The sequence below is a fragment of the Schistocerca nitens genome, chromosome 5 (genome assembly GCF_023898315.1).
Source record: "Schistocerca nitens isolate TAMUIC-IGC-003100 chromosome 5, iqSchNite1.1, whole genome shotgun sequence".
NCBI classification, from domain to species: Eukaryota; Metazoa; Arthropoda; class Insecta; order Orthoptera; family Acrididae; genus Schistocerca; species Schistocerca nitens.
Window position 1 is genome coordinate 16,750,719 of NC_064618.1, and position 27,754 is coordinate 16,778,472.

The following is a 27,754-nucleotide window of genomic DNA, read 5'->3' on the forward strand; positions in this document are numbered from 1 at the left end:
TTGAGTATTAGGCAATAATGTGTTATGAAGATTTGATGGTAGAAAGTATCAGAATTACACTAGGCAAAAACAAAAAGAAAGAAAAAAGAGAGAGAGAGAGAGAGAGATTAATAGAAGCTGACAGAAAAGGGAATGCATTAATGGCAGATGACCGGTTTGTCAAATTGTATTATAAATTGATTATGTAACACAAAATGGTAGAGAGAAAATAGAATTTAAGAGGAAATGGAAACTGTCACAGTCGAGTAAGCAGAGCAATACAGATATATTGTGCAAGGAATGGAAAAGAAATGGAGAGAGAGTGTACATAACGTCGTATTAAATTTTAATCAGCAAGTTTGTGTAATCTCTTTTATATTTTCTCTTGAGTGCAAATTATAGACCTTACTCTTAGGAACTGAAATTTGTCTGAGGGAGAGCAGTAACTAGAAACACACAAATAATCTAAAGTTTTCCTAACCACCTCTTTTTTTAAAAACTGAAAGAAATGAAGGAATAAACTAATTCAGAATTGGTATCAAACCTAGTGTTGTATAAAAATTTATCGACATACAGAACAGGTCTCGTAGTATAGTGTAAACAACAAAATATATTGTGTGTAATGAAACTTCAATTTGAAACTTCCTGGCAGATTAAAACTGTGTACCCGACAGAGACTCAAACTCAGGACCTTTGCCTTTCGCGGGCAAGTGCTCTACCATCTGAGCTACCGAAGCACGACTCACGCCCGGTCCTCACAGCTTTACTTCTGCTAGTATCTCGTCTCCTACCTTCCAAACTTTACAGAAGCTCTCCTGCAAGGACCGGGCTGAGTCGTGCTTCGGTAGCTCAGATGGTAGAGCACTTGCCCGCAAAAGGCAAAGGTCCCGAGTTCGAGTCTCGGTCGGGCACACAGTTTTAATCTGCCAGGAAGTTTCATATCAGCGCACACTCCGCTGCAGAGTGAAAATCTCATTGTGGAAACTTCATTTGTTGATATGGTATGTGATGTTATTTCGATGATTACAAAAGTCAAATTTACAAATAACTCGGTGTAGGAGCCCACTTATCAGCTTGCCGTCGCCCCCCTACGGCCTTGGTGTGTGAACTGATTTGGCTCCTCGGGTGAGCGGGTAAATACTGTTAACTGGTGCTGGATATTCTGGATACTGGCACTGGGGTGGAATTCACTTCAGAGCTGTTTCCACACATTCTGTAGGGGTCAGGTCTAAAGATCTTGGTGGCCACAGAAGTCTCTCTTCACAATCGTGTGTCATGTGTGAAAGAGCATTGTCCTGTTGAAAAATGGTGCAGTGATAATGTTAAGTGAAAGGTAACATGTGGAGATATCAGTCTGTGACAAACTTTTCTGCCATTAGAGTTCCCTCAGTCAGTACCAGCTGACACTGGGAGTAACACCACTGTGCCTCCACAAAACATTGAAGAATGGTGCCAATATACAGGTCATGTCTATCCATGGGCTCGCAACTCTTTTGTGAGTACATGTTTGGCTCCCACAGGGCCCCAGCCTTTGCAGCATTGCTTCCTCTCTGTGCTGCATGCTTATACTTCTACTATCCCTTTCTCTCTCTGCCTCTCCAATAGAAGTTTTTCTCGGTGCTGACCGTGCTCGGACCTGGCTTATGATTGAGCTTCAAGTTTCCATTTCCAGCATATTCCACAGCTTTCCATCAAATAAACGCGTGGTCCACATTGTTGGGTTTGACCTGCCACCAATTTTCAAAATTTTCCAGAAATGCAGCTCATGCAGGTAAGGTCACCCAATGTGGTGTGTGCCCTCATCTTTGTGCCTTCCCTTTAATGCAGTAACACACTCAAATCCCAGCACAGCAGCAATTATGTTGTAGGGGGAGGGGGGAAGTGTCATAAAGTTCTTGCACACAGGATCACACTGTTAATGCCTGAGCTGAAATTTCTCCGTGCTTGTCGTGACTGGGGGATGGGGATTCTGAGTGACAGATTACTGGCCAGGTAGTGCCCGTGGGGACACCCCCATTGGGAGTGGGTGGCACCTTCGTCGATCAGGTGCAAATGAAGCGGATGAAGTTATCTCCCACTGGTGGCCGTACGGTCCCGACAGTCCCTATGAAATGACAGTCCTCTTTCAGTGCAGAGAGATACAACCCTAAAATGTTCCCTTCCCTGGCTACACGGTGGCAGGAACACAGGGCTAGTGGCAGCCATCTCCGAAATGAAAAGTGTGTTAGTTCTGCCATTACAGGCACTGCTCGTGTGTAACGAGCTGGGTGACACACCGGTGACTATCGCTCCCCATAACAGTCTAAATTTAGTTATGGGCACATTTTTCAACAGAGACCTGCTGTTACGGTCTGATGATGAGCTACATGCTAACTTGGAGTGACTGAGTGTACACTTTGTCCATTGTGTACATACAGGGCCCAAGGGGTGCTACTGCTGCCTGCATCTTGGCCTTTGAGAGTGATTCATTGCCTGAAAAGTCAAGGTGACAGTATACCAGTGGGATGTGAAACCATATATGAATATGTGTCTGTGTCGTGCGATGCTTCAAGTGCTTGAAATTTGGGCACATGTCTTAGCATTACAATGCTAGCCCCCACCTGTAGAGATTGTGGATGAGTGCTGCATGTGAACGCTCCCTGTGCACCTCCACTCATCTGTGTCAACTGTAGAAAGCATCATTCTCCTTCCTCACTATATTGCACTGTTTTCCAGAGGAAAGAAAATACAAGACTAAACAAACTCAGTTACCAAGAGACCAAGTAGTAGTTTGAGTGGTTGCATCCAGTCTGTCAGACAATGTCATATGCTACAGCTATGACGTCGTCACCCCCTTTGGCATCAGTACTCCTGCCTGTTACATCTCCTATAGTGGGCCCTCATGGCTGTTCAATCGTGGCCTGTCCTTGAAGTGTTCGGGGGCTCCCCTCATGCACACGCACACGCACACGCGCGCGCGTACTGTGGGATCAGTGGCATCCCACCCATCAGGGAAATTGGTCCCCACCTCCCAGCTAGAGACAAATCACCTTTCTCTGGCTTCTATTACCAGGAAGGGGTCCCTCTGCACATTTTCTTACAAGATTTCTGTCAGTCTACCACTGGACACCAGCAAGTAGCTGAAGGATCCACAGGCTGCTGCTCACAGGGCTTTGCAATCATTCTCTTTACACATGAAACTAATTCGGAGAAGCCCTCGCAATTATTGAAATCCTCTAAGGAGGGAAAAGGCAAGAAAAAGTCCTCGAAGGACATTCCGGTTGGCCCCATGCCACCAGACTCTGCCTGTTCACTCCTGTGATCGAGCCAGAGATTCTGGTGGCCCCTGAGGCTCCAGTTTGCAACACACTGTGGAACCCCTCAACCAGTGGCAGTGGGTGACTCTAAGGCATAACCTGCCCCCTTGGCATCACTGCACATGGACAAAATTATTCTGCAGTGGAATTGTAGCAGTTTTTTTCACTACCTGGCTGAGCTATGATATCTTTTAAGCACATCTCCTGCCTCCTCCTCTGCCTTGCAGGAGACTTGGTTTCCAGCCATTAATGGATGCTGGGGATGTTATAAGAATTGTGCTGCCTATGACAGGGTGGTGGGCAGAACTTGCACATATGATCTAGACACACTATATAGTGAATTCATGCCTATTAATACATCTTTGGAGGCTGTGGCTGTTCGGGTAAGGGCATTAATGCGTTTCAGGATATTATCATTTGCCATATTTACCTCCCTCCCAATGGTGAAGTGTCTCAAAACATACTATTTGCATTGGTCTCTTAGCTCCCCTCACCTTTTCTAATCTTGGGTGATTTCAACATCCACAATCCTTTGTGGTCTGGAATTATGGTCACTGGCCATGGTGAAGACCTCAAAAATTTACTGGCACAACTTGACCTTTGCCTCTTGAATATTGGTGTGGTGTACAGAACCTTCTCCACCATAGACCTTTCAATTTGCAGCCCTTGTCGTTTCCCATCCATCCACTGGAGGGTCCACGATGACTGGTGTGGTAGTGACCACATCCTGATCTTCCTGTCCGTTCCTCAGTGTCACTCTCCTGATGCCTGCTCAGATGGGCTCTCAACAGTGCCGAATGGGATGCTTTTGTGTCGAACTTGGCTCCCTGTCGCATAAATATATCGATAAGGCAGTCCAGAATACAACTACAGCCATTCTTTTGGCAGCTAATTTAGTGCTCTCCTGTTCCTCAGGCCTGCCCCAATGAAAGATGATACCTTAATGGTCCTTGGAAATCACAGAGGCCATTCGAGATTGCAGGCAGTTTCCCCAACATCATAAGTGGCACCCATTGATGGAGGACCTCATTGCCTTTAAGTGGCTCTGTGCCTGAGTCCACAACCTTATAAAAAGATGGAAGTGAGAATGCTGGGAGTGGTATGTCTCAACTATCGGATCGTATACCTCTCCTTCACAGGTTTGGGCTAAGATCAAACATCTCTACGGATACAAGACACCTGCAGGTGTATCTGGTATTACCTCAGAACGGCATTGTCTACATCGACCGAGACACCGTCGCTGAACTTTTTGATTTGCACTGTGCTCAAGTGCCAGCATCTGAGAATTATCAACCTGCATTTCGTATTCTAAATCAGTGGTTGGAGCGAAAGCAATTATCTATTACTACGTGCCATTCAGTGAGTGGGAATTCATCTATGTCCAAGCCCATTGTCCCGATACAGCCCCACAGCCAGACAGCATCCACAACCAAATGATGAAGCACGTACCAGTGAATTGCACCTCCATGTCTGTGCCATCTTTAGCCGCATCAGAAGCGAGGGCAATTCCCATCGCAATCGCAGGAAAGCATCAGTCTCCCAGTACAGAAACGGAGTAAGCACCCTCTAGAGATGGACAGTTATCACCCAGTAAGTCTCACCAATGTTCTCTGTAGGTGCTCGATTGCACGTGTCGGCTCCTCGAGTTCGGGGTCTTCTGGCTCCGTCCCACGGCGGTTTTCGCTGTACGTGTTCCACTACTGATAATCTGGTTTACCTGGAGTCTGCCATCCGAACAAATTTTCCCTGACGTAAACACCTTATAGCTGTCTTTTTCAACCTACAAAAGGCTTACGATACCACATGGTGACACCACTTCTTGTTACCTTACATGAGTGGGGTCTCTAGGATCTGCTCCTGATTTTCATCCAGAACTCCCTGTCGCACTGTATGTTCTGGGTTTGAGTTGGTGCTTCCTATAGTATCCCCCATATCCAAGAGAATAGGGTCCTGCATTGCCCTCTACTGAGTGTCCCTCTCTTTCTAGTAGCCATCAGTGGTGTATAGCAGCAGCTGTGGGGTCCTCAGTATCACCCTCCTCGTATGCTGACGACTTTCGCCTCTATTATTCCTCCTCTAGTATGAAAGGCACATGCGTGGTCCCTCAACCGTGGCTTTCAGTTTTCGGCTGCCAAGAGTTGAGTTGTGCACTTCTATCAACATTGTACCAAACACTCGTAACCAGAAGTTTACCTCAATGACAAACTACTCATTGTGGTGGAGACATTTTAGGTCTAGTCTCCGATTCTCGGTTGAGACGGATACACCAGCTTAAATGAAAGTGCTGGCTGAACCTTAATACACTCGCTGCCCGATTAACACCAGCTGGGGTGCAGATTATACTACCCTTCTGCAGTTTTAAAAAGCCCTGATAAAATCCCACCTTGGTGATGGAAATCCGGCATATGATTTGGCATCACCTTCAGTATTGCAGATACTTGATCTGATATGCCACTGTCGGGTTCAACTTGCGACAGGAGCATTTTGAACTAACCCTGTAAACATCTTACTCATAGAGACTGGGATTCCTCCATTGCAGATCAGGTGCCAACAACAACTTGTCAGTTATGATAGCCATGTTTGCAGCTCTCCTAATCATCCAAACTATTTGTAGCGGTTCGGCCTGCGTTATTTATTTCTTTGCTTGTCGTCCTCCGTGTCAACGTACTGCGTTGCTACAATGGCTGAAAAATGGGGTTTGTAATATGGACACTGACTACTGTAAATACTGTATCCAACAGGTACACATTTGCGTTTCACCGTAGTTTACTTTCACTTTGCACAACTCCCCAATACACAGTTGTGTATGTATGGCCATTGCACTATTGTTTAAACTTTTCATAAGCCTCATTAATGGTTTTCAGGTGAAGCTCCACATACTGCTACAATATTTTCTGTTGAACATTACAAGCAGTAAAAACATAACCACATAGTTCACAGCCCTTCAAATAAATTGAACAGTTACTGTCATTGCTTTAACACATGACCTGTTTCTTCAGATTTACACTTAAGTGAACTGGCCATACATTTATTGTACAATGTCACAAAAGATCCACAAGTTATACTTTTAACAAAATTTTGCATCTTCATCATAAGTGAAGCCATTTTGTTAAGTGAAGATTAAATTTTAAAATACATATTACTTTGTACAAGTCCTGTCTTGCTAAACAAAAAATTAATCCTCATGGGTAGCAACAAGTTAAATTACACTGAGGATTGCAGTTCACGTTTAGACAAAAAATTTCACTTGCTCAGTGTTTAGTAATTTTCACAAGCACTTTCACTTTGTTAATGAGCTTTTACAAACGTTCAGGTCCAAGTGGCAGTTAGAAAGGAAATGCACTGCTTTCAGTTCCCTTGGAGGTAGTTCTCCTCCGCTACATTACATGAAAAAATCAAACAAAGTACCCTATTTTAGTACACTTCTAGCTTAAGTCTAAAAAAAAGTTTAACACTAATGGCAAACAATAGACATTACATCATAAATAAATACATTGCATAGTTCTCATAACATTGCAATAATTGGCACTAAAATTGACTATAGTATAAAAGGTGGTGACTAGAAAAATTTTAAAATCAAGTGCACATTACACTACCAAAACATTACACAAAGTCATAACTATCTGAAACTGCTTAAACTTGAAAGACATTTATTTCTCTCCCATTTGCAAATTAGCAAAAACTCTAGATTTGCATTACCTCCTGTAATAACTCAAGATGTATAGTAGCATAGATTTACAAATCATTATGCAAAAAGAATAGAGTCACCATTACATAGCTTAATTACTATTCAGATCAAAATTAAGAGGATAGAAGTTGTACTAAATCACTGTCCCACTTCTGTACTCAACTCTGAGCTCCACTCTTATTCAACCAGATAATTAACTTTTCACAAAATCACAAAATGTTGACCAAATAGTTGACCTGTCAGAATATTCACATCAGTCTAGCAACACAGTTATTAGGCAATCAGCAAACTTATTGTTCTTTTTTCCAGTACTACCACTTTAGGCTCATAAACTCATTGCACACACAGAAGTTTTCAGATAACGTGTAGATCCAATGTTGCAACATTGTATTATTTGTGCCCCACAAAAACATAGCTGTTTATGTTAAGCTCCCATTCCCTGCTGCAGTGTCATGAACTGCACAATATAAACAGTACCCAATGTTGACTAGTTAACAACAGTTACACCACAATTGTTTGTATACAGTTACCTTTTTCATTAATCATGTCTGTCAGCTTCATTGTTACACTTACATTTCTTACCTTGTTAGCTAGTGGAGTGCATTCTTAAAAAATTTCCCTACAGCAGAGACAGGCTCTCTAACCATTAATACCCTAACATTATTCACTATTTTATTATGTCATTATTGTTTCATTATCTAATAAACACCTGCTCTGCTTATCTAATGTAAAACTGCCTCTACTGAAACACTCCACAGTAACAGATCCTTATGCTAAGGCGAACGTAACGCTCCTTACTGATCAGCCAAAATTATCATTCAGAAGAACTATTACTTCACTGTGCTTATTCTTTCCACACATTACTCCAGGCAACCATGTTTAAAGTTGGAATTCCTTACTGTTAGAAAAGGCTGTACCATGACACACTTCTATAGGTATTTCCATATACTGACTGCGCAGAACATAAACACTTCTATTATACCACAATTAATATTAATATCTTGTTGAAGATGATTTTTTACTACATATTGCCTCTGCTGCTGCACCAGTGATCTGATTACTTCAGATGTTAATTGTCCTCCACACATGCTTACACCTTTCATTGTCTGTTTGCCTTACCTCTTTCTGTGACACCATGGTACCAATTTACTTTCTTCCTCCCTCTTATGATTGCATTACTTATAACTAACACAACACACACACACACACACACACACACACACACACACACACAGATAAACTTTTTCTAAAGTATTTATATACTTAAGAATCCTATTGGACAAAATCACATGAAAGTAGAAGATAGTGTTTCTGATTTACTTGTAAACTACAGATAGGATAGGAGGAGTTTGGCTGCCTCAGGAAACATGAAAATTGAGACAGACAGCTGGGGTAAGCATTATCGCCACATAATGAATATAACACGGATTGTAAACCCCCCTACTTGCTAACTGCACAAGAAATTAGTTCTATATACTACATCAGTGCTCAGATTTTGAATCACCAACAAATTGTACCTCAACAACTGTCCTGCCAATTTCACAGTTAACAGTATCTCTTGTTTCACATTCTTTAATAGCTTACCAGTAGCACCAATAATTTTAGTTCCAGACAAATGCATCACCACTATACCCTCTGTGTTCTTAATAGAGTCAAAAAATGTCTGTGAAATACCATTCAGATCACTGCCGCTGTCCAGTAAACACTTACCGTATTTACTCGAATCTAAGCCGCACTTTTTTTCCGGTTTTTGTAATCCAAAAAACCGCCTGCGGCTTAGAATCGAGTGCAAAGTAAGCGGAAGTTCTGAAAAATGTTGGTAGGTGTCGCCACAACTAACTTCTGCCATCAAATACATGTAGCGCAACGCAGGTATGCTTTGCAAGCACAAAGATAAATACTGGCACCAAAACCTCTGCGTCAGTAAATAAATTAGAAGAAAAGGTAGAAGAATGTAAACATTATGCCATGTATTCTTTCGTGTTTGCTGCTATCTCATTTAAATCCTGTCTGTCTAATAAACTATGAAACTAGAGTGAGACAACAGCAAACGCGGAAGAATATACATATCATGTCATGTTTATATTTGTATTATTCTTATGTTGAATAGTGATACAGTCAGAAACGAAGCATGGCAACTGACTAGATTGTTAAATATAAGATGACTCTAATTTCTGTGCAGAATGTAATGTACTAAAGAGGCATCTGCAAAGATTTTCAAACGGAGGAAAATTTTCGCTAAACTCTTGTTCAGAACATCTTCTATCATACGCAGTCTATTATTTGGTTCTTGTTGATCATTATCAAAGAAAGCAGCAGTGTAAGTAACAACAAATAGCAGTATCATGCCATTGTTTCAGTTATGAGACAATTCCTCTCTTTTTTTATTGTAAGCCGCGGTAGCGCGCACATAAGCAAGCCATGCCGCGAGCGGCAACAGGTCGTGAACACTCATTATCAGAATGCGACAAACAATGCACGACACAGTACAATAATGCATTTTCAGCTTAGAGTGACATAAACTCCTATAACAAAGAGAACGACGCTTATCAGATCAAAGCAAAATAAGCAATCTATTCAAACCAGACGAAGCACGCGAAAAAGGAAGCGCCTGACACAGCAATGGCTACTTGCTAAAGCTTAACTGTCAAGCTTAAGACTCGAACCAAACTACTGTAGCTGTATCTTCAACCATTCGACCTCAATTGTGTTTCACGTTGCAATGGACCAACTTGGACTCACCTTGAATTTTGAGTCTCAAATTTCAGGTGCGGCTTAGATTCGAGTGCGGCTTAGATTCGAGTGCGGCTTAGATTCGAGTAAATACGGTACCCTGTATACCTTGTACACTTACTGTTATTACAGATTGACACACTTCCTTTTTACTTACCATGTGATCTTCTTCATACAGCAAATCCTCAGTCTTTTCTCTGGACAAACTATCATGATGATTATCAGACCCAGTCAAATGACATATAGCAGGGTCCTCTTCCTCAGTACCACTCTCAAAATGTAATCCTTCATTAGGTCTAACATGGTAGCCTCCTTTTCTCTTTCTTTACTTAACACATCGCCATCTTTATTAATTATAGATTCAAATATCCCATTCTCATCGCTACTGGATTTGTCACTGCTATCATCATTACAACTACAGTCAGACTCACACACTCTCGCTTACACTATGCTTTAGATTTGGTACCTCTTCCACCTTTTTCTCCATTTCAGTCAATTATGAATGTACAATTTCGTTTACTTTGTCCAGTTTTTCCTCTACCACTACTGCACACTTGGTTTCTATCTCAGTTTCTGAATCATTTTTAATGCGATCGATTCGGTTCTCAAGTTTCACCCTGTTTTCAGCACATTGTTTCTCGAAAAGGTTCACCTTCCTACTACTGTCATCACAAAGTTTCTCTCTCTCTCTCTCTCTCTCTCTCTCTCTCTCTCTCTCTCTCTCCCCCCCCCCCCTGCACATTTACTACTTGATGTTAATTTCTCACTCGTATTAGGTACTATTTTCTTCATACTATTTTCCATCCTATTCATACTACTTGCCATCCTATTGGTAATACTCAAAATTCGCCTTAACGTTGCTTCCACTTCTCTGTATGTGATAAACTTTTTCTGTTATTGACTTTTGCTTCTAGATTCTTCCTCCTCAACCTTAACAACCTCATCCACTTCAAAACAGTTTCCATCCATTTCGCTCCCTGCTTTCGTCCCCATCCTTCGAAGTTACATTCATGTGTGATTTATAACTATTAGCGCCTGCCGAACCAGTCACACTTAAGTCTTTCTGCTCATTTAAAAACTTAACCTCTACAGCTTTGTTCTCAGTCACACTGTCTTGTTCGTTAAGGTCACTCATTATGTATCACTTAATACAAAACAGCTTTTTCAATGAATTACATTGTTTTTTAATCACTTGCCGGCTGCTGCCCTGCTGCTGCTGCTGCTGCTGCTGCTGCTGCTGTTGTGGTTATCTCAGTCCATCGTCTGCTGCTGTACAGCTGTGGCAAGTTGTAAGTCTCTCGGTGAGGCGTCCTGTTTATCTCTGGTCAGCTGTGTCCACCTGCATGCTAATTGGCTGCTCATGTACTCGATGGCTGCTTCCATAGAACCCACTCGCTGATTGGCTGTATCACCTCTTCCATTTAAAATGACTCGAGTTCACAGTTCACTGTCAAATTTTCGTGAGTTCTAGTTTATTGTGGTTACGTACAATATTCCTCACTCGCAAGGGCACCACATGTAGCAGTTCAGCCTGCTTTATTTATTTCTTCGTTTGTTGTCCTCAGTGTCTATGTACTGTGTTGCTACACTGGCTGTAAAATGGGGTTTACAATTTGGACACTAACTACTGTAAATACTGTAGCCGACAGGTACACATTTGTGTTTCACCATAATTTACTTTCACTTTGCACGACACCCCAATAATACACACTTATATATATGTATGGCCAGTGCACTATTGTTTAAATTTTTCATAAGCCTCATTAATAGTTTCCAGGCGAACCTCCACATACTGCTCCAGTAGTTTTCTGTTGAACATCTGCGAGCAGTAAAAACATAACCAGATAGTTCACAGTCCTTCAAATAAATTGAACAGTGACTGTCATTGCTATAACACACGACCTATTGGTGTAACACATACATTGATACATTGTTGTCCTTCTAAGCAATACAGGTTCCTTGTCTGAAAATCGCCTTGGACTGACGGTCTTGTGACCAAAAATCGAGCCCCTATATATCATAACAATAATAAGTACTGAAACTACACATTATTTGAAGTTAAAATTACAGAAATTACAATTAAAACTTAACTCATTAAATTACCTGAATACATCAAAAAATTCCATCTTTTTAACAGTTTTGTCTACTACAGGGGATAGGCCAAATTATTTGTTTAAATGATGCAATTAACAAATATCATTATGCAAACAATACTTTTGACAAAACTGTGAATTACTTTGAAACAATGAAGGGCTGGTTTTGCTAACATGTTTCTGACTAGAACCACATAGATACTTTAAGAATACTAGCATTTTGTTTTCCAAATGTTTATAATTAGTAAAGAATTTATATTTGTTTATATGTCAATAATAGAGTTTAAGTTACGAAACAATTACTGATTTCACCCTATAACAGAAGATACTAACTAGTAATGGTCAAAATAAATTAGAACATTAAACTAAGCACAAAATTAGATCTGGTGTTATATACTTTAAAACTGAGGGCCAACCTTTCACTTTTATGAAAATGCAGATTATATTCACATATGCTAATGGTAAATAGTTGAAAGTAACAAAACAAATTTATGGAGGCAGATGGCAAAACAAGAGGGGTATTAAAATTATCCCAGCTTCATTCGTCACGTCTTGTCTTCTCTTTCCAAACATGGTAATCCATCTCCTGCAGTGACCGTCCTGATAAGGGATTACGATCACAATCCACATTCGGGACTATCCTCTCTCTGAATTTCAGTTGTTTCTGCTTCCACCTCTCCTCCGGATCCACTTTCACACACCTCCCATGGTGCATTCCTTGGCCTTAGCTTTGCTTTGACCTAGCACAAGATCTTTGATTCGATTCATCCCAAGGCCCTGTGCCACCAAGTTTTCTCCATCCTTTGTGCATCCCAAGGTTGAAGTCATCTACACTGAAAGCTTGATAGTTGCTGGCCATGTAGGCTTTGCTTATACCCATGCTGGACATACTGAACTGCTTTCCTTACCAGATGGTTGTAGTGTTTTCACTGCAGAGTTGGTAGCCATCTCTTGTGGTCTTGGGCATACCCGTTTCTGCAATGGTGAGTTATTTCTCACCTGCAGTGAGTCCTTGAGCAGTTTGCAAGCTCTCCACCAATGCTACCCTTGCCATCCCTTGGTCATTGCTGTCCAGGATTTCCTTGAACTATGTGGATGCTCCATGACCTTCGTCTGGCCACATTGGGATCCCAGAGAATGGACTCGCTGATAGCCTGGCCAAAAAACTGACTACCAGTAAACTGACTCTTGTGATCAGTATTCAGGAAACATACTTCTGATCGGTATTACACTGTCAAGTTTTAGGTGCCTGGAATATGGGATGGCTCACTCTTGCTTCACCAAACTAACTATGAGTGATAAAAGAGACTATGAATCCGTGGAAACCCTCCATGCAGGTTTCTCGCAAGGATTCTACTGTCCCCTGTGGGCTCCATCAGCCATACTTGGCTGACTCGTGGTCATCTCCTCTGTCAAGAGGATCCATGCCACATTGTCGTGGCTCCCATTTGGTAGTTGTCCACATGTTGTTAGACTGACCCAACCTAGCTACCATGTGGCGGACTCTTAATCTCCCTGACTCGCTACCACTTATGTTAGGAGACGATGCCCCAGTGGCTGACTTAGTTTTATGTTTTATTTGTGAAGCACACTTTTACCACTCTCTTTAAGGGAGGGCTGCTTGCTCTTCTTGAGCTTTGTTTGCATGAGGTAAAAGGGACTGATGACCCTGTAGTTTGGTCCCTTTATACCCCAAACAAACCAATCAACCCACCAACCAACCTTCTGCCCCCCTACCTCCTAGCTCTTGCGTGCCCTATCTGTGTTGCTAGTCTTTCCAAGGCAATAGAGTACCTCTGGTATTTGGCGGGGCTTCTGGCTGGTCCCTAGATGGGCACCTGGCACCTTTCTTGCTTTTCTTCCTCTGTCTCCCTTTCTTCTTTTTGTCCTTTACCTCATCTTTGCGGACATTGGGATTTTATTTCTGTGTTTTGTGTGGTAGGCTATCTCTGATCTACAGTCATATAGACCTGCTTGTCTGTTCAAGGAAAAAGGGGCTGTTGACCTAGTAATCTGGTCCCTTCAAGCATCCAACCAACCAACCCATGTCGCCACCATGTTGGCCAACAATGCATATCCGGGCTAGTGCAGAATCACAATTAGTTGCTGACCACAGTGCAATGCCATTCTTCAGCTGCTTATGCTTCCTAGCCACAGTATCACTCCATATGCAGTCAATTGTGCTGTGGTGCTGACAGTAAGCTATGTGTTGGCTGGTAATTCCCTAGCCAGCTGCTGTGGCCGAGTGGTTCTAGGCGTTTCAGTCCAGAACCATGCTGCTGCTACGGTCGCAGGTTCGAATCCTGCCTCGGGCATGGTTATGTGTGATGTCCTTAGGTTTGTTAGGTTTAAGTAGTTCTAAGTCTAGGGGACTGATGACCTCAGATGTTAATTCCCATAGTGCTTAGAACCATTTGAACCATTTTTTGGTAATTCCCTAGCATGGCTGCCTAAGTCTCTGACCATTGGTGTAGGATGACACAGAATGTTGCAGGGAGTAAATTACTTGTTCTCAAACGACAGATGCAGATGAGAAGTGGTAACAATACACTCAATGCACAATACAATGATCCTTGTCGATAGAAATCTGGACGACAAGTATACTGCCCTTGTGTTCCCATGCAGTCAAACATCGTTACACTGTCACATCCGAATGCCTCATAAATCTGGATATTGCATGATTTGACCAGATGGCCAAATGGAGACCCACAATGAGCCAGCCCTCTTTCAAACTCTGCCAGGCACTGATATCAGCTTCTCACCCAAGCACATGGATTGCCAGGTCTTCACAGTGATCACTTGACATCTTACACTGTTCTCACTACTCCTGTACCCTTAAACACCTGGTAATAACACTAATGCACCATGGTGACTATTCCACGTGTCGCAGTAAATTGTAACTATAAATCATTTCCCCCTCCCTTATAGTTTGTACATGTACACTGTTACATTGATATCTAACCGTGCCTTCTGAGTGCTTCACTTTTTTGCTGAGGCAGTGAATTTTGAGGCAAATTATACAACCAACTGGGTGAAAAAGTCCAATATAAAGACCTTGACCAGGTTTCAATACCACTACGAGTATCATCTTCAGAAGAAAGTCAAATAATACTGTTTCCGTGGAGGACTTAATTCCATATTTTCTACGGTTTGACTTGAGCTCCTTAGCTCATCACTTAAGTTTACGATTTTAACGTCATATAATTTGTGTGGCTTCCTTCTGACGAAAATACCACAAGTGGCATTGAAGTCTGATCAAGGTTTCTACATTAAACCTATGCAACCAGTTGGCTGTATACTTTACACATTGAAAATTTATTTTCTGTTGCTGCTGTCAGCAGTGTTTAAAATTGTGAATAGTATATCAGTTTAATGTAAGGTGTCGTGGCTTTGGCAGCTCTGCCAGGGGCATGGGATCAATACAGTACAGCTTGAAAATATAAAACAACGTATCTGTATAGATTGTGTTTTCTCTACATTCCCCATTCCTTCAGTTTTAGTAAAAACAGACTTTGTATATTGGTAAACAGTTTTAACTTATTTTACCATAATTCGTGTCATGCGTATCTTTGGATAAGGAAAAAAGTAATAAAGCTGTTATCAACTCAAAGGTCAGTTCGACCACCACAGTGTTTTACTAGGCAGGGTACTGGTAGAGTCGGTATGCTGTTGCTGTCCTCTGATCTATGAAATGACTTACCTAGCCAGTCATAGGAGGCCTACAATGTGACGTGCATTCCAAACCACGATGCAGCTCGCTATTTTGTACATTGATATTGCCAAATGTGTGAAATAAATAATAAGTGACACATTAATACCTATGCCTGACTGGAGATGGCACCTGTGACCTCTGTATTTGTAATCTGGCACTTTGCCACCGAGACACAGTATGTTCGGATGCAGTACACATTTATACTGATGACCATTGGTTACAGCTGATAGTTGCCTTTAATTTTTCACATGTGCTGCTCCACTTTGTGTAGCTGTTTGCATGTTCATTGTATGACAGGGATGTGCTTATACAGTAATAACATTGATGCAGTTTCATACACAAAATGTATTCACAGTTGCAAATATGGACAACTATCAGCTGTATAATGGAATGATGACAGTAAAAAATTGTGCCAGACCAGGACTTGATCCCAGATTTCCCACTTATTGCGAGCGATAACCGTAGTGTTAGGCTATCTGAGTATGACTCGCAGCAGGACCCTAACTTCTGTATGTTGTTTAATTGTTTGTGTACAGCCTGCAGTCGTATGTCCAATATGTATATTCCACTACAGGGGAGACATGTTAATTTCCACCAGCCCAGTGTCAGCAGATAAATATGATATTGCAGTGCCTGTGTCATTCAGAAGTATGATGCAACATTCCTTCGAATGTGCGTGCATGTTCAAAGGAACAGCACTGTGATGATTGTAACCATTACAAAATATTGAAAAGTATTCGCAGTTACAAATACAGATGACAGTAAGCTGTATAATGGAATGGTGACAATGAAAGAATTGTCGCATCATACTTCTGAATGGCACAGGTACTGCAATATCGTATTTGTGCTGTTCGGTTACATTTGTCACTTTACTACTTGAGAATGGCCTAGAGAAGTGTTTTGCTAATATATCAGTGTGATTGTGGCACCATACACAATCATTAACCCGGCTCCAGGAAGATAGGGTCCCCTTCCCTATTCCTCCACTGGGGTAATTCCTGTCTGGCGCGTCCACGTCGCAGGGGTGGGCATCCTACACTTCAGTAGGCCGGAGTGCTAGGATGGCTGAGTTAGGCAGGGACCCAATCCTGTGGGATATAACACAGAACCCATGCCCAGGGTTACAGGTGAAGACCTTAATGGCAGCGACGGCAGAGAAGGAAGACTTCACAACGGTGTAGATGGCAGATGAGGCAACCCTCCTTTCTGGGGATTAAATGATAAGGGAACCACTGCTTTGTGGTGGAGGAGAAACTCCAAAGGCTAAGGGAGACAACCCCAATGGAAAATCCTTTCTTGTGTTAGGCCTAGCAAGCTAGTAGAAAAGTCTTCATATATTGCTTTCAAAACGCAGACAAGCCTCAGAACGAACCACTCGGGATTTGACCCCACTGCTTCTTCAAGTACTGGTGCAAATGAAGGGAGACCTGATGATATTCATCAGTACAAGAAGATGAAAACAACTGGACTAAAAAATAACCTAAATATTGGCACCCTTAATGTATTAACCCTCAATGGAAAAATGGAAGAAATGACAGAGGTACTAACAGAGAGAAAGTTAGATATATTGGGATTAAGCGAAACAAAGTGGAAGGGAAAAGGTGAGAAGAATTTCAGAGGAGGAGGAAAACTGTACTGGAGTGGGAATAACAAGTCTGGAAGGAATGGTGTGGCAGTGATGGTGAATAAGAACGTACAAAGCTGTATTGAAAATGTGAGATATATATCAGACAGGATCATAATCTTAAACCTGAGATTCCAAGAAACACTAAAAGTAATCCAGATTTATGCACCTCAAGTGGGATGTAGCGAAGAAAAGAAGATGGACTTGAAAATGTGTTAGAAAACCATATAGAGAGTGCTAATATAGTGATGGGAGATTTTAATGCACAGGTAGGCAAAGACAGAAAGGGATTTGAGCAAGTATTGGGATGTTTTGGATATGGAGGCAGAAATGAAGAAGGGGAAAGACTCCTGGATTTGTGCCAGAGGAATGGAATGAAAATCGCAAACAGCTGGTTTATGAAGAGAGGAAGGTCATGTTATCACCAGATACAGTTGGGATGGAAGAATCAAGAGTGTAATTGATTATATTACAGTAGATAGGGAATGGGAAGAGAAAGTAACAAATGTGAAGGTAATTCCAAGTGTGAGTGCAGATGGAGACCGTAGATTACTGGTGGGACAATGGAAATTGAATCAGTGTGTGAAAAATAGAAAACAGAAGAAAGTGATGAGGATACGGGATTGGAAACTGAAGGAGAGTGAATGTGCTGAGAAGTACAGAGAATTAATTACACAAAAATTTCCAAAAGAAGTTTTCTGCAATGTAGAAAAAGAAAGGAGTTTATTCAAAGACACTTTAGTCAGAGCAGCACAAAAAGTATGTGGTAGAACATCTGGAAATGAAAAAGTAAGACAGATAAGTTGGTGGGATGATACCACAATCCAAGCAGTTAGAAGAAAAAATGGAGCATGGAGAAAGTGGTGGAAAACTAAAAATGACGAAGACCATAAAAAATATATAGAGGAAAAGAAAAAGTGCAAAGAAATAGTGGAAACAGCAAAGAAAAGGCATGGGAAGAGTTTACAAAAAAAAACTTGAAGATGTGAAGAGCAGTAAGAAAATGTTCCATAAAATGGTGAAAAATAAAAGGAAGGCTTCTGAAGTACCAGTAAAGATGGAAACAGAGGACGGTACCGTGATTGAAGATCCAGGGAATATAAAAGATCTCTGGAAAGAACATTTTAAGAAACTGTTAAATGCTGAGGAGCAGGTACATGAGGAAACAACAAATAATGGAGAAATTGAGAGAAGTTGGGAAGCAAAATTAGGACAAATTACACGGGAAGAAATGGAAAAAGCTGTGAAGAAGATGAATCGAGGGAAAGCCCCAGGACCTGATGAAGTATCAGTGGACATGTTAAGAGCAGCATGTCCAGTGGGAATGCAGGGGCTGTATAGAGTACTATCAAGCGTGTGGAGAAATAGTACAATACCTGATTATTGGAGAAAAGGAGACATTGTTCCCATCTTCAAGAAAGGCAATAAAAGACGTTGTAAAAACGACAGAGGAATAACCCTTATGAGTCATACAGCCAAGATTTTTGAAAGAATTTTACTAAATTGAATAAGTGAAAAGAGAAAAGGAGTTGAGTGAAGAACAGCATGCGTTTAGGAAAGGAAGAAGCAGTATCGACCTGATATTTTCTATCCGTCAACTGATAGAAAGAAGTTGGGAGTATAACAAAGGGGTGATAATGGTTTTTATAGTTATAGAAAAGGCATATGACTCAGTTAACAGGTAAAGTCTCTGGGAAGAAATGAAGATGATAGATATAGAAGATGGTTACATTAATGTAATAAAGACAATGTACAGAGGACACAATTGTAGAATTAGAACACCATTGGGGAACTCTGAATGCTTCGAAATAAGACAAGTACTTAAGCAAGGAAGTATTCTATCTCCTGCACTTTTTAATGTTATGATGGAGGGAATGAACAGGGCAGTTAAAGATATAGTATAAGAAAAAGACAAAAAGATGATTTTTGCAGATCATATGGTAATATGGGGTGATAAAGAGGTAGATGTACAGTTACAGCTTGATGCGTGGAAGGAAGTAATGAAAAGATATGGATTAAAAATAAATAAAGATGAGAGTGAAGTAATGGTATTTGGAAGAGAGAAAGGGATCAGCGGAAATATTACCTTGAATGGAGAACCCCTCAAAATGATAGAAAGTTATTTATTTAGGGAGTGAAATTTCTAGGGATGGAAGAATAACTAACGAAATTAATAGCAGGTTACAGAAGGGAGGCAATTTCTACCAAACAATAAAACACCTGATTTGTAATATGGAAGTTTCAGAAAAAGCAAAACTCCTTATTTATAAGAATTATTCCTTCCCTATTGTCACCTATGGTGGAGAAACATGGACAATGACAGAAAGGGACTGGAGCAGACTGCAAGCAGGGGAAATGAAATTTCTCAGAAGCAGTTAAGGGAAAAACAAGAATGGACAGAGTAAGGAATGTAGAGATTAGAAAGGACCTTAAACAAGAAAGTATGAGAGAGAGAAAAAAAAAAGATTAAGATGGTATGGGCATGTTAAAAGGGTGCATGGGCAGAGACTCCCCAAAATTATGGAAGAACTAAATATGGATGGGAAAAGACCTAGAGGGCACCCAAGAACACGGTGGAAAATGGGAGTGAGAATATCTGTAGAAGGGAGAGGTGTGACCTGGCAGCAAGAGGAGGAAGAAAAGTGGTGGGAGGACCGAGCCAAATGGAGAGGACTCATCACCACCCAGACCCGGCAGTAGCTGGAGCGGGATTCGGACATAGATAGATAGATAGATAGATAGATAGATCAGTGTGTGAAAATGTTTGAAACTTAAATCAGAAAAAACAGATACACGTGATGAGCGGGTCAGCTACAGGTGTGGGAGACAGGTAGTAGTTCTGATATATGTATTAGGATGGAGTCTGGTTCAACACTTTTCAGTGAAACTGAACCATCACTAGTGTGTTATACACGGAATGAGTTACCCTTTGGGGTGTATTGTGGAGGAAAGTAAATGCTGTGATGACAAAAGAATTGGGAAAAGCAATTAAAAGCATTTTAGCCAAAGATAAAAATTTAGTTTTCAGCAGATGTGTTCCACAGTGAAAGTTAAAAATCAGTACTCCCATATACACACATGAAAGTACAGACTCTGTCGTAACTTTTGGAATTAAGAAGTCCTCCTTCAGGAAGCAGAGGAGGGGAAAGTTAAAAAGGGAAGGAAGGCCTCTTAGACCTTCCTCTTCCTCACCCTTACAACAACAGGTGCATCTCTTTCATCCTGGGGTGTAAGTAATTCAGTCTTCCTTTTTAACACTGAATTCTGAGCTCGAGAATGACTGATGTGGCAGGCACACTGTGAGTGCCCTGTGCCTGAACATTGTTTATCTTCTACTGTTTTCACTGTTCTCACAGGTTCTTTTTCGGTTTCTTGCATTGCGAACTGACCTCTGTTTGGTGCTGCCATTATGTAGGTTTTTATGAAATTATTTGTATGTTCTCTGGGACAATCCTCACTTGGATGAAATTGTGCACCAACATGTGACACTGCAGTTTTTGTGCATTTCTTGTTGTGCTAGGAGTGGGTTTTTTGATAAAAATGTCTTAAGTTTTTGACAAGTATTGAGATCGAGAAGCAAATCAATTGACTGTTTGAAGACACTCCTTCCAAAAGGGGCATTTTTGGAAACGAATACAGCAGATTTTGCTTCTGAATCAAACCCAGGTATGAAAATAGCATTATTTTATTACTATCATTCCATTTTTTTATGTCATTTTATTTGAGAAATCTGTTACGCAAGCTATATTTAATTGTGTTTTTAGACCACCTCTAACAGTGCATAATATACTTCCTAATAATGAAGATAGTACTTGATATGTAGTGACACCTTTATAGCTGCCACGCAAGAGAAAATGTTCTAGTGTTGCAAAATCTTCAGAGGCAGAATTAGGATGGACCACATGAAATGAAATGAGCAACCATCATTGACTGAATTCAAAGAAGAAAATGGAGATGTGGCAGAAGGGGATGACAGCAGCAGTCCTTTTTTTTTTTTTTTTTTCCCCGGAATCAACAATAAATGGCATTGAAGTTGAAGCTAACTGGTAGGTGTGTTCTTCTGAAAAACTAGAAATAACTGGGGCAAAGGTTGCTATTTGGAAAATTTTCTTCTTCAATTAGGTGAGGGGTTCGGAAAGCAAAACATACTACTACATCCCAGACTTCTAGAAAGGCTGACAAAATTCCCTCCTCAGGAAAGAAGGTACATCACACAAGAGTATCTAGAGTTTGCACACAAAACAAAGCTGCCCAGTGGAAAGTCTTCAAGGAAAGAAACAATATGGTGTTGCCCTAACAGTAGGCTCAACTGTGCATGTCAGTCTTCTTCTTCTTCTTCTTCTTCGGTTATCAACCCACAGGTTGGTTGGCAGCAGCACGCCATTCCGTTCTTTTGTCAACTTTCTTCTTCATATCTGCATAGGTCTGGCACCCGATGTCATTTATTACTTGTTGAATGTAGCTTAATCTAGGTCGTCCTCGGCGAGTTCTTCCTTCAATGATTCCTTCTAATATTCTCTTAATGAAATTGTTATGCCGTAAAATGTGACCTATGAAGGTTATTCTTCTTTTCTGTATATTTCGCCAAAGAGATCTGTTTTCTTTCACTCTTCTGAGGACATCTTCGTTTGTAGCCTTGTCTCGCCAGCTGATTTTTTCCATTCTCCGGTAGCACCACATTTCGAATGCCTCTAATCTTCTCTTTTCTTCTTTTCCACTAGTCCAAGTTTCACATCCGTAAAGGGCTGTACTCCACACATAGGTTTTCATGACTCTCTTTCTTACGTCTAAACTAACATTTCTACTCGTCAGTAAGTTTCTTTTTCCATTGAATGCTATTTTGGCAAGTTGTATTCTGTTTTTAATGTCACTTTTGCTCCTTCCATCTGCTGTTATTTTGCTACCTAAGTAGTTAAATTCTGTAACCTGCCCTAGTTTCTCTCCCTTTATTGTTATTCGTATGGGTTCATTGTAGTTCAGGGCGCCACTCACCATCACTTTAGTCTTTTTCTTATTTATTTTCATTCAGTGTGTTTCACATTTTGCCATACAGGAACAAATTTTTGTTAATTACAGTAACACGAATCTATATGGAATGTTCTTAACTCGGCATGTATTGAAATTTAAATAAAATTTATGTGCTAAATTTTCAGAAATTTACTTTATTTTGTAGTTAGATTAAAGAAGAATCTTTCTACCTCCAAAAAATGTATCCAGATTTGCAAATAAGCATGTAACCATGAGTACTTAAGAGAGACACAAGATATGTGGAATTATGTGACAAACATGTTGTGAAGGACCCAGGATTCAAAGTGATAACCTCCCACAATCTGTACCTATCTCATCTCCAAGAAAGGAACTATTAATTCCAGAAGCTAGCATAATGTATGTACTTTTGTAGGTTGCCTAATAATGGAAATTCTGGCTGAAATAATAATATGAAGACAGTAAGGGAAGTTGTGGCAGATTGTAAATATTTAGAAGTAAATGAGATTGCTTACCAAGTAGCAAAGCACTGATTCAATAACGGGCACACACACACACACACACACACACACACACACACACACACTCACACACAAGAGAACAGAAACTTTGCTAGCCCCTGGAAGAAATCCTGTGATTAGCTTGGCGCGCACGCCCACACACACACACACACACACACACACACACACACACTCACACACACACCTGTGCACGTACATTCTGCTGGCTGGGGTGCACAGGTGTGGGGGGGGGGGGGGGGGCAGCCATGCGCGCGCTGTTTTTATTTTAAACTTCTCAACATTACAACGTAATTGACATATCATCAGAACAAAATGAAGCACTGATAAAATTTATGCATACCCAAGGCCTGGCTCATTCATTTTATTGGCCAAAAAGACAGGATACTTATTGGGTACTAGAACACCACCTCATTTCCACCTTCTCTGTTCCTTCGATACCGTTGCCTGGCCAACATTATCAATTTCAGAAAATGAACGGAAGAAAGTGGCTCAAGAGTTTCACGAAATGTAAAGTGCAATGTTGAGTAGTTTTAAATTGATATTACTTTTTGCTTGCTGCCATTGTGAAATACTCATATAGATTTGAGAGTGGGAGATAGGGTGCTTTACCACATGGCTTTGGAAGCAGACAGGTACTACCACAAGACCTTGAGACCTAAATTATGAAACCAAATTAAAGGCTTGGGGACCTGGATGAAGTAGTCCAACCACAGCTGGTATTGTAGCTATCGGGCGTGATCCCTGTGGCAATGGGGTTGATGGTTCATGTTCTCAAACTGGTAGTGACAGTGTCACCAGTCACCAAAAATGTATTGTAACGTATTGTCAGTTTAAAAATAAAAACCACATGCAACAGAATACAAACAGGTGGCTGCAAGATAGCATGTTGCCATGGTACGTTCCTTCAAACTTGTCGGTCACCTTCAGCTATTCTAAGCACACATTGGAAAGTCAAAAGCAGTTTTCTGAATGCTTGAAAACATGCTCTTTCCAAGTGTGGTAAGTTTGAAATCAGATATGGAAAACAGATTTTCTAAAATACAATTGAATGTGATCTATTTTGTAATTTTTACAACAATCATGACTGAACTGATTTAATACAAATTTAGGAAGCAGTGTGTGAATGACATCTCATATTGGATAACTTCATGTTGCTAAGTTGTCACATCCAAACTTTCATGTTTATCATGCCTTTAATCAATAAGATATAAAACAGCGAAAGTTAAACTTTATCCGCAATGCAATTTTTGTAGCTACTTTGCCTCAATTTATGTAGCGTTGTTAGCCCTTGTTAGAAATTGAACTCACTTTCTGTGTGTGTGTGTGTGTGGGGGGGGGGGGGGGGGGGTTAAAACACATTTTGAATGACACTAGTTTTTGAAGCTTTAATAGAAAATTGTAGTTTTAAATGAAGTGTCAAATATACAATATTTTTACCTTTCCACAAAATCATCTTTTTGACAAATTTGTATACTACTGGAAAATAGTATGTGAATGAAATTTTGTATTCCACATCCATGTGCTACTGAGCCATTGTGTATTAAGTTTCATGTTCAGCATGTGTTTATTCTATGACATATAAGAATACGAAATTTACTTTTTTTTCATGCTGCAGTTTTTGTGCTCAACTTTGATTCAAACTAATAGCATTGTTAGCCTATGTTGGATAATGAAATGCATTTTATTTAATTTTTTTGTGGTTAAAATTGACTTTTTAATAACCTCAGGTGGGGAAGTTTTATAGAACATGGTCCCTTCCCCCTACAAAATCATTGACTTTCCACGTGACTTATTCAGTATTAGAAAGTGGCATTTTACTGAAACTTTGTATCTGAGAACCTTGTATTGTTAAGTTACTATGTATCAAAGTTCACGTTCAACACACCTTTAGTTCTTGATATATAAGAAGCTAAACTTTGAAATTTTTTTGGGTGTCAGTATTTTCAAGTGATTTCACCTAAAATTTTCTGGTTGAATATGGCTTGTAAAATTCTTCTTGTTATTAATCTAAAGAGTACCCATGTAGCAACACAATATTGCCCGAGATATAACAGCGCCATCACTGGAAATTCACACTCACTCTGCACGAAGTTGCACCTGGAGGCAACCAATTGACTACATCTTGGCCAGTATTGGTTCAACGAATGTTAAACTTTCCTATTTTTCGTCAGGGACATATGCAAATGTTCGCATAAAATTTCATTGAAGTCCGTGATGGCTGAGCAGGGAGGCCTAGGTGAGTTAACATAGAATGTGATCCTATACGAACACACACTTCAGAAATATTTAGGGAAAAGGATGATTAAAGGGTAGGAATAAGTATGTCTGAAAGAAGTGTAGAGATGTTGCTAAGTTGTAAACTGTTTTACTTTCCCCACCATTCAGAACTTGGTACCATTCAGTGTTTAAGGGGACTGTCACTGATATGCCATTACCAACATGTTGGATACTCACAAATAAGTGCTTAATCACACATTGTTCTACTCATGCATAGAAAATAATCTACAAGGTCAGTTGATAGAACTAGATCAATATATATATGAAAACATTCATTTTAGACATGCAAAAATTTTAAAACATTGAGTCTCTGTGCTCACCACTGTTTGATTTTCACGTATGGTTGAGACAGTGCTTTGTATAGTAATTATCTTTTTCCAAATGAGATAAACAGTTATGTGATGAGGAAGATTTTGAGACTTGCATTTGTTTCGTTTGAACAGTCCTCATGATTTGCAGCATTTTGTACAATTTTTAGTTTATCCTCACAATATACATGTTTGAGTCCCTGTAATTCTTTTCTTTGAGTTTTTATATCATGCTTATAGTTGATGCACAATGTTCATCCTTTTTACTGCATATGTAAGAAGTATATCTTCTACAGAAAGATGTCAGATTAATTTTGCAACACAGATTGTTATTTTTAATTTTGTGCGGTTTCAGTATGTGCATGTTTATTTTTTGTCATTCTTTTCTTAAAATAGCATTTGGTATCTTTGTAATTATTAATCTCATTCAGCAGTTTACATTAGTTTGTGCTTGCATGTAACAGATTTTTATTTTTTCTAATGGCTGTGTACTACACTCTTCTTTTTATTTGGGATTCAGCTATATTTTATTTGTTACAGGTGCATGAGAAATGGGTAGAAAAGTTTGAAAAGGAAGCACACAATCTTATTTCCAAATTACAGTCACAAAAGCAAGATCTAGGTCCCGATTTTGGATCGAGGAACCATTCATCGATGTTCATAGAATTAGAAAAACAAAACTCACAATTGACAGCCCTTGTGTCTCATTACAAGAACATAATTGATGATACAGTAAGTTTGTAAACTTATTCCAGGGACGACAATAATCACAGTTGATCACTTTTTTTCTTGGTTACGTTGCGTAATTTATGTTGTGTAATTTTAATTTTATTTTTAGTTCTGGTGTTAAATACTTTTAAGTCGGAGTTTACAGGCCTGTTGCTAGTATGATATCATGAATAAGAGAAAAGGTGCACAAGTGTGCATCTACACACATCATCTCACATAAAACTTCTCATGTTTCTGTCAGTACCCGTGTGTGTCAGTATGTAAACCCATTTACTAGCTCATAAAGTTACTCTTCATTACATTGTAATATGTCCTTCATGGGGGTACCATTTCTCTTGTTTTGTCTTATTGTCCTTAAACTAAAGATATATAGTGGAAAGACAGAAGCCGTTCTGTTATCTGAGGCTGCTAGCAAGTAGTGATCACTATCACATCACGTATACACTGAGGTGACAAAGGTCATGGGATACCTCCTAACATCATGTCAGACCCCCCTTTTGCCCAGTATAGTTCAGAAACTCCACATGGCATGGGCTCAGCAAGCGATTGGAAGTCCCCTGCAGATATATTAAGCCTTGCTGCCTCTATGCCATCCATAATTGTGAAAGTGTTCCCATTTTTAGGTCCATGGTTTCATGGACACTTTTGGCATCATTAGTACTGACCTTTGCAACATAAATCATTTTACCTTGGAACTGATTTCATTGCTAATTCCATTTGAGATCATTTACAACAATTATCTGTGTGTATCTGAATTTAGTAGTATGTTACAGATGCTGAAAACAGTCAAATTTATATTCATATTAATGAGCTTGTCCCATCTTTCTTTAGTATAAATAATCATTCACTTTGCCAAATAGAAATAGTCTCGAAGATGGCTGTGACGTTGGTAGGATATACTAGTGACAATGTCTTCTTTTTTTTTCAATATTGCCTTAATTAATTGGTATTAAAGTGTTACAAAAACTGTAGTGAATTATTTGGATTATGTGCATATCATTCAATACTTTTGTGGTTCATTTCTGATTACTTGTATGTCTGGGAAATACATGTTGTGAAGGATAAAAAACGGAGTCCTCATTAGTGACTGTCACAGAATTTGTAATCAATCAAAAATCTGAAACAGAATAACAATATGAATTAGAACAGTATTATACTCACCATATTTAGCATGCATTAGGTGGCAGAGAGGCACAATTAAAAACACTGTCTTGGAAAATACAACCTTTGACAATAAAGTTCAGTAAATGAAGTCTGAACAGTCGATCAGGCAACACTGGCGACTCACAATGCTGCACCTGCGTAGTGGCCAGTGTTGACAACTGCCCCCCCCCCCCCCCCACCGTAGTTCAGTTTAGCATCATGTGTTAGACCTGTTAGATGAAGTGCTTGTTTAGTGCGCTAGTTCTGAACTGAGAACAGGGCCATGAACAAGCAAAGGATCAATTTAAAATTTTGTTTTAAGCTTGGCAAGGCACTGAAAGAAAAGCTTGCAATGCTGGTATGTGTTTATGGGGATCGAGCACTGTCCATGAAGTGTGTGTACGAGTGATTCGCCCATTTTCAAGGAGGCCGGGAAAGTATTTCTGACAATCCCCGAAGTGGATGATTGGCAATCGCTGTCAGTGACAAAAACATTGAGTTAGTGAGTACATTAATCACAAACGACCAGGATGAAATGCAAATAAACTGTGAATCCAAGCGACAAATCCTTACCCAGGAGTCAGGGAAGAGGGAAATGTGTTGTCATCTTGTGCCACATCACTTGACTGACCGTCAGAAGCAGGCACATTTAGAGGTTTCACAGC

At 40.1% G+C, this 27,754-nt stretch overlaps 1 protein-coding gene across 7 annotated transcripts in view; it reads left to right on the forward strand.

The window, feature by feature from the left end:
• LOC126260094 (kinectin-like) overlaps positions 1-27,754 on the forward strand; it is a 353,744-nt gene that overhangs the window by 278,204 nt on the left and 47,786 nt on the right. For all 7 annotated transcript variants that reach the window (XM_049957313.1, XM_049957309.1, XM_049957310.1 and 4 more), the window contains one exon: positions 25,758-25,949. In XM_049957313.1, coding sequence (XP_049813270.1) covers positions 25,758-25,949 — 192 coding nt within the window. The remainder of the gene's footprint in view (positions 1-25,757; positions 25,950-27,754) is intronic.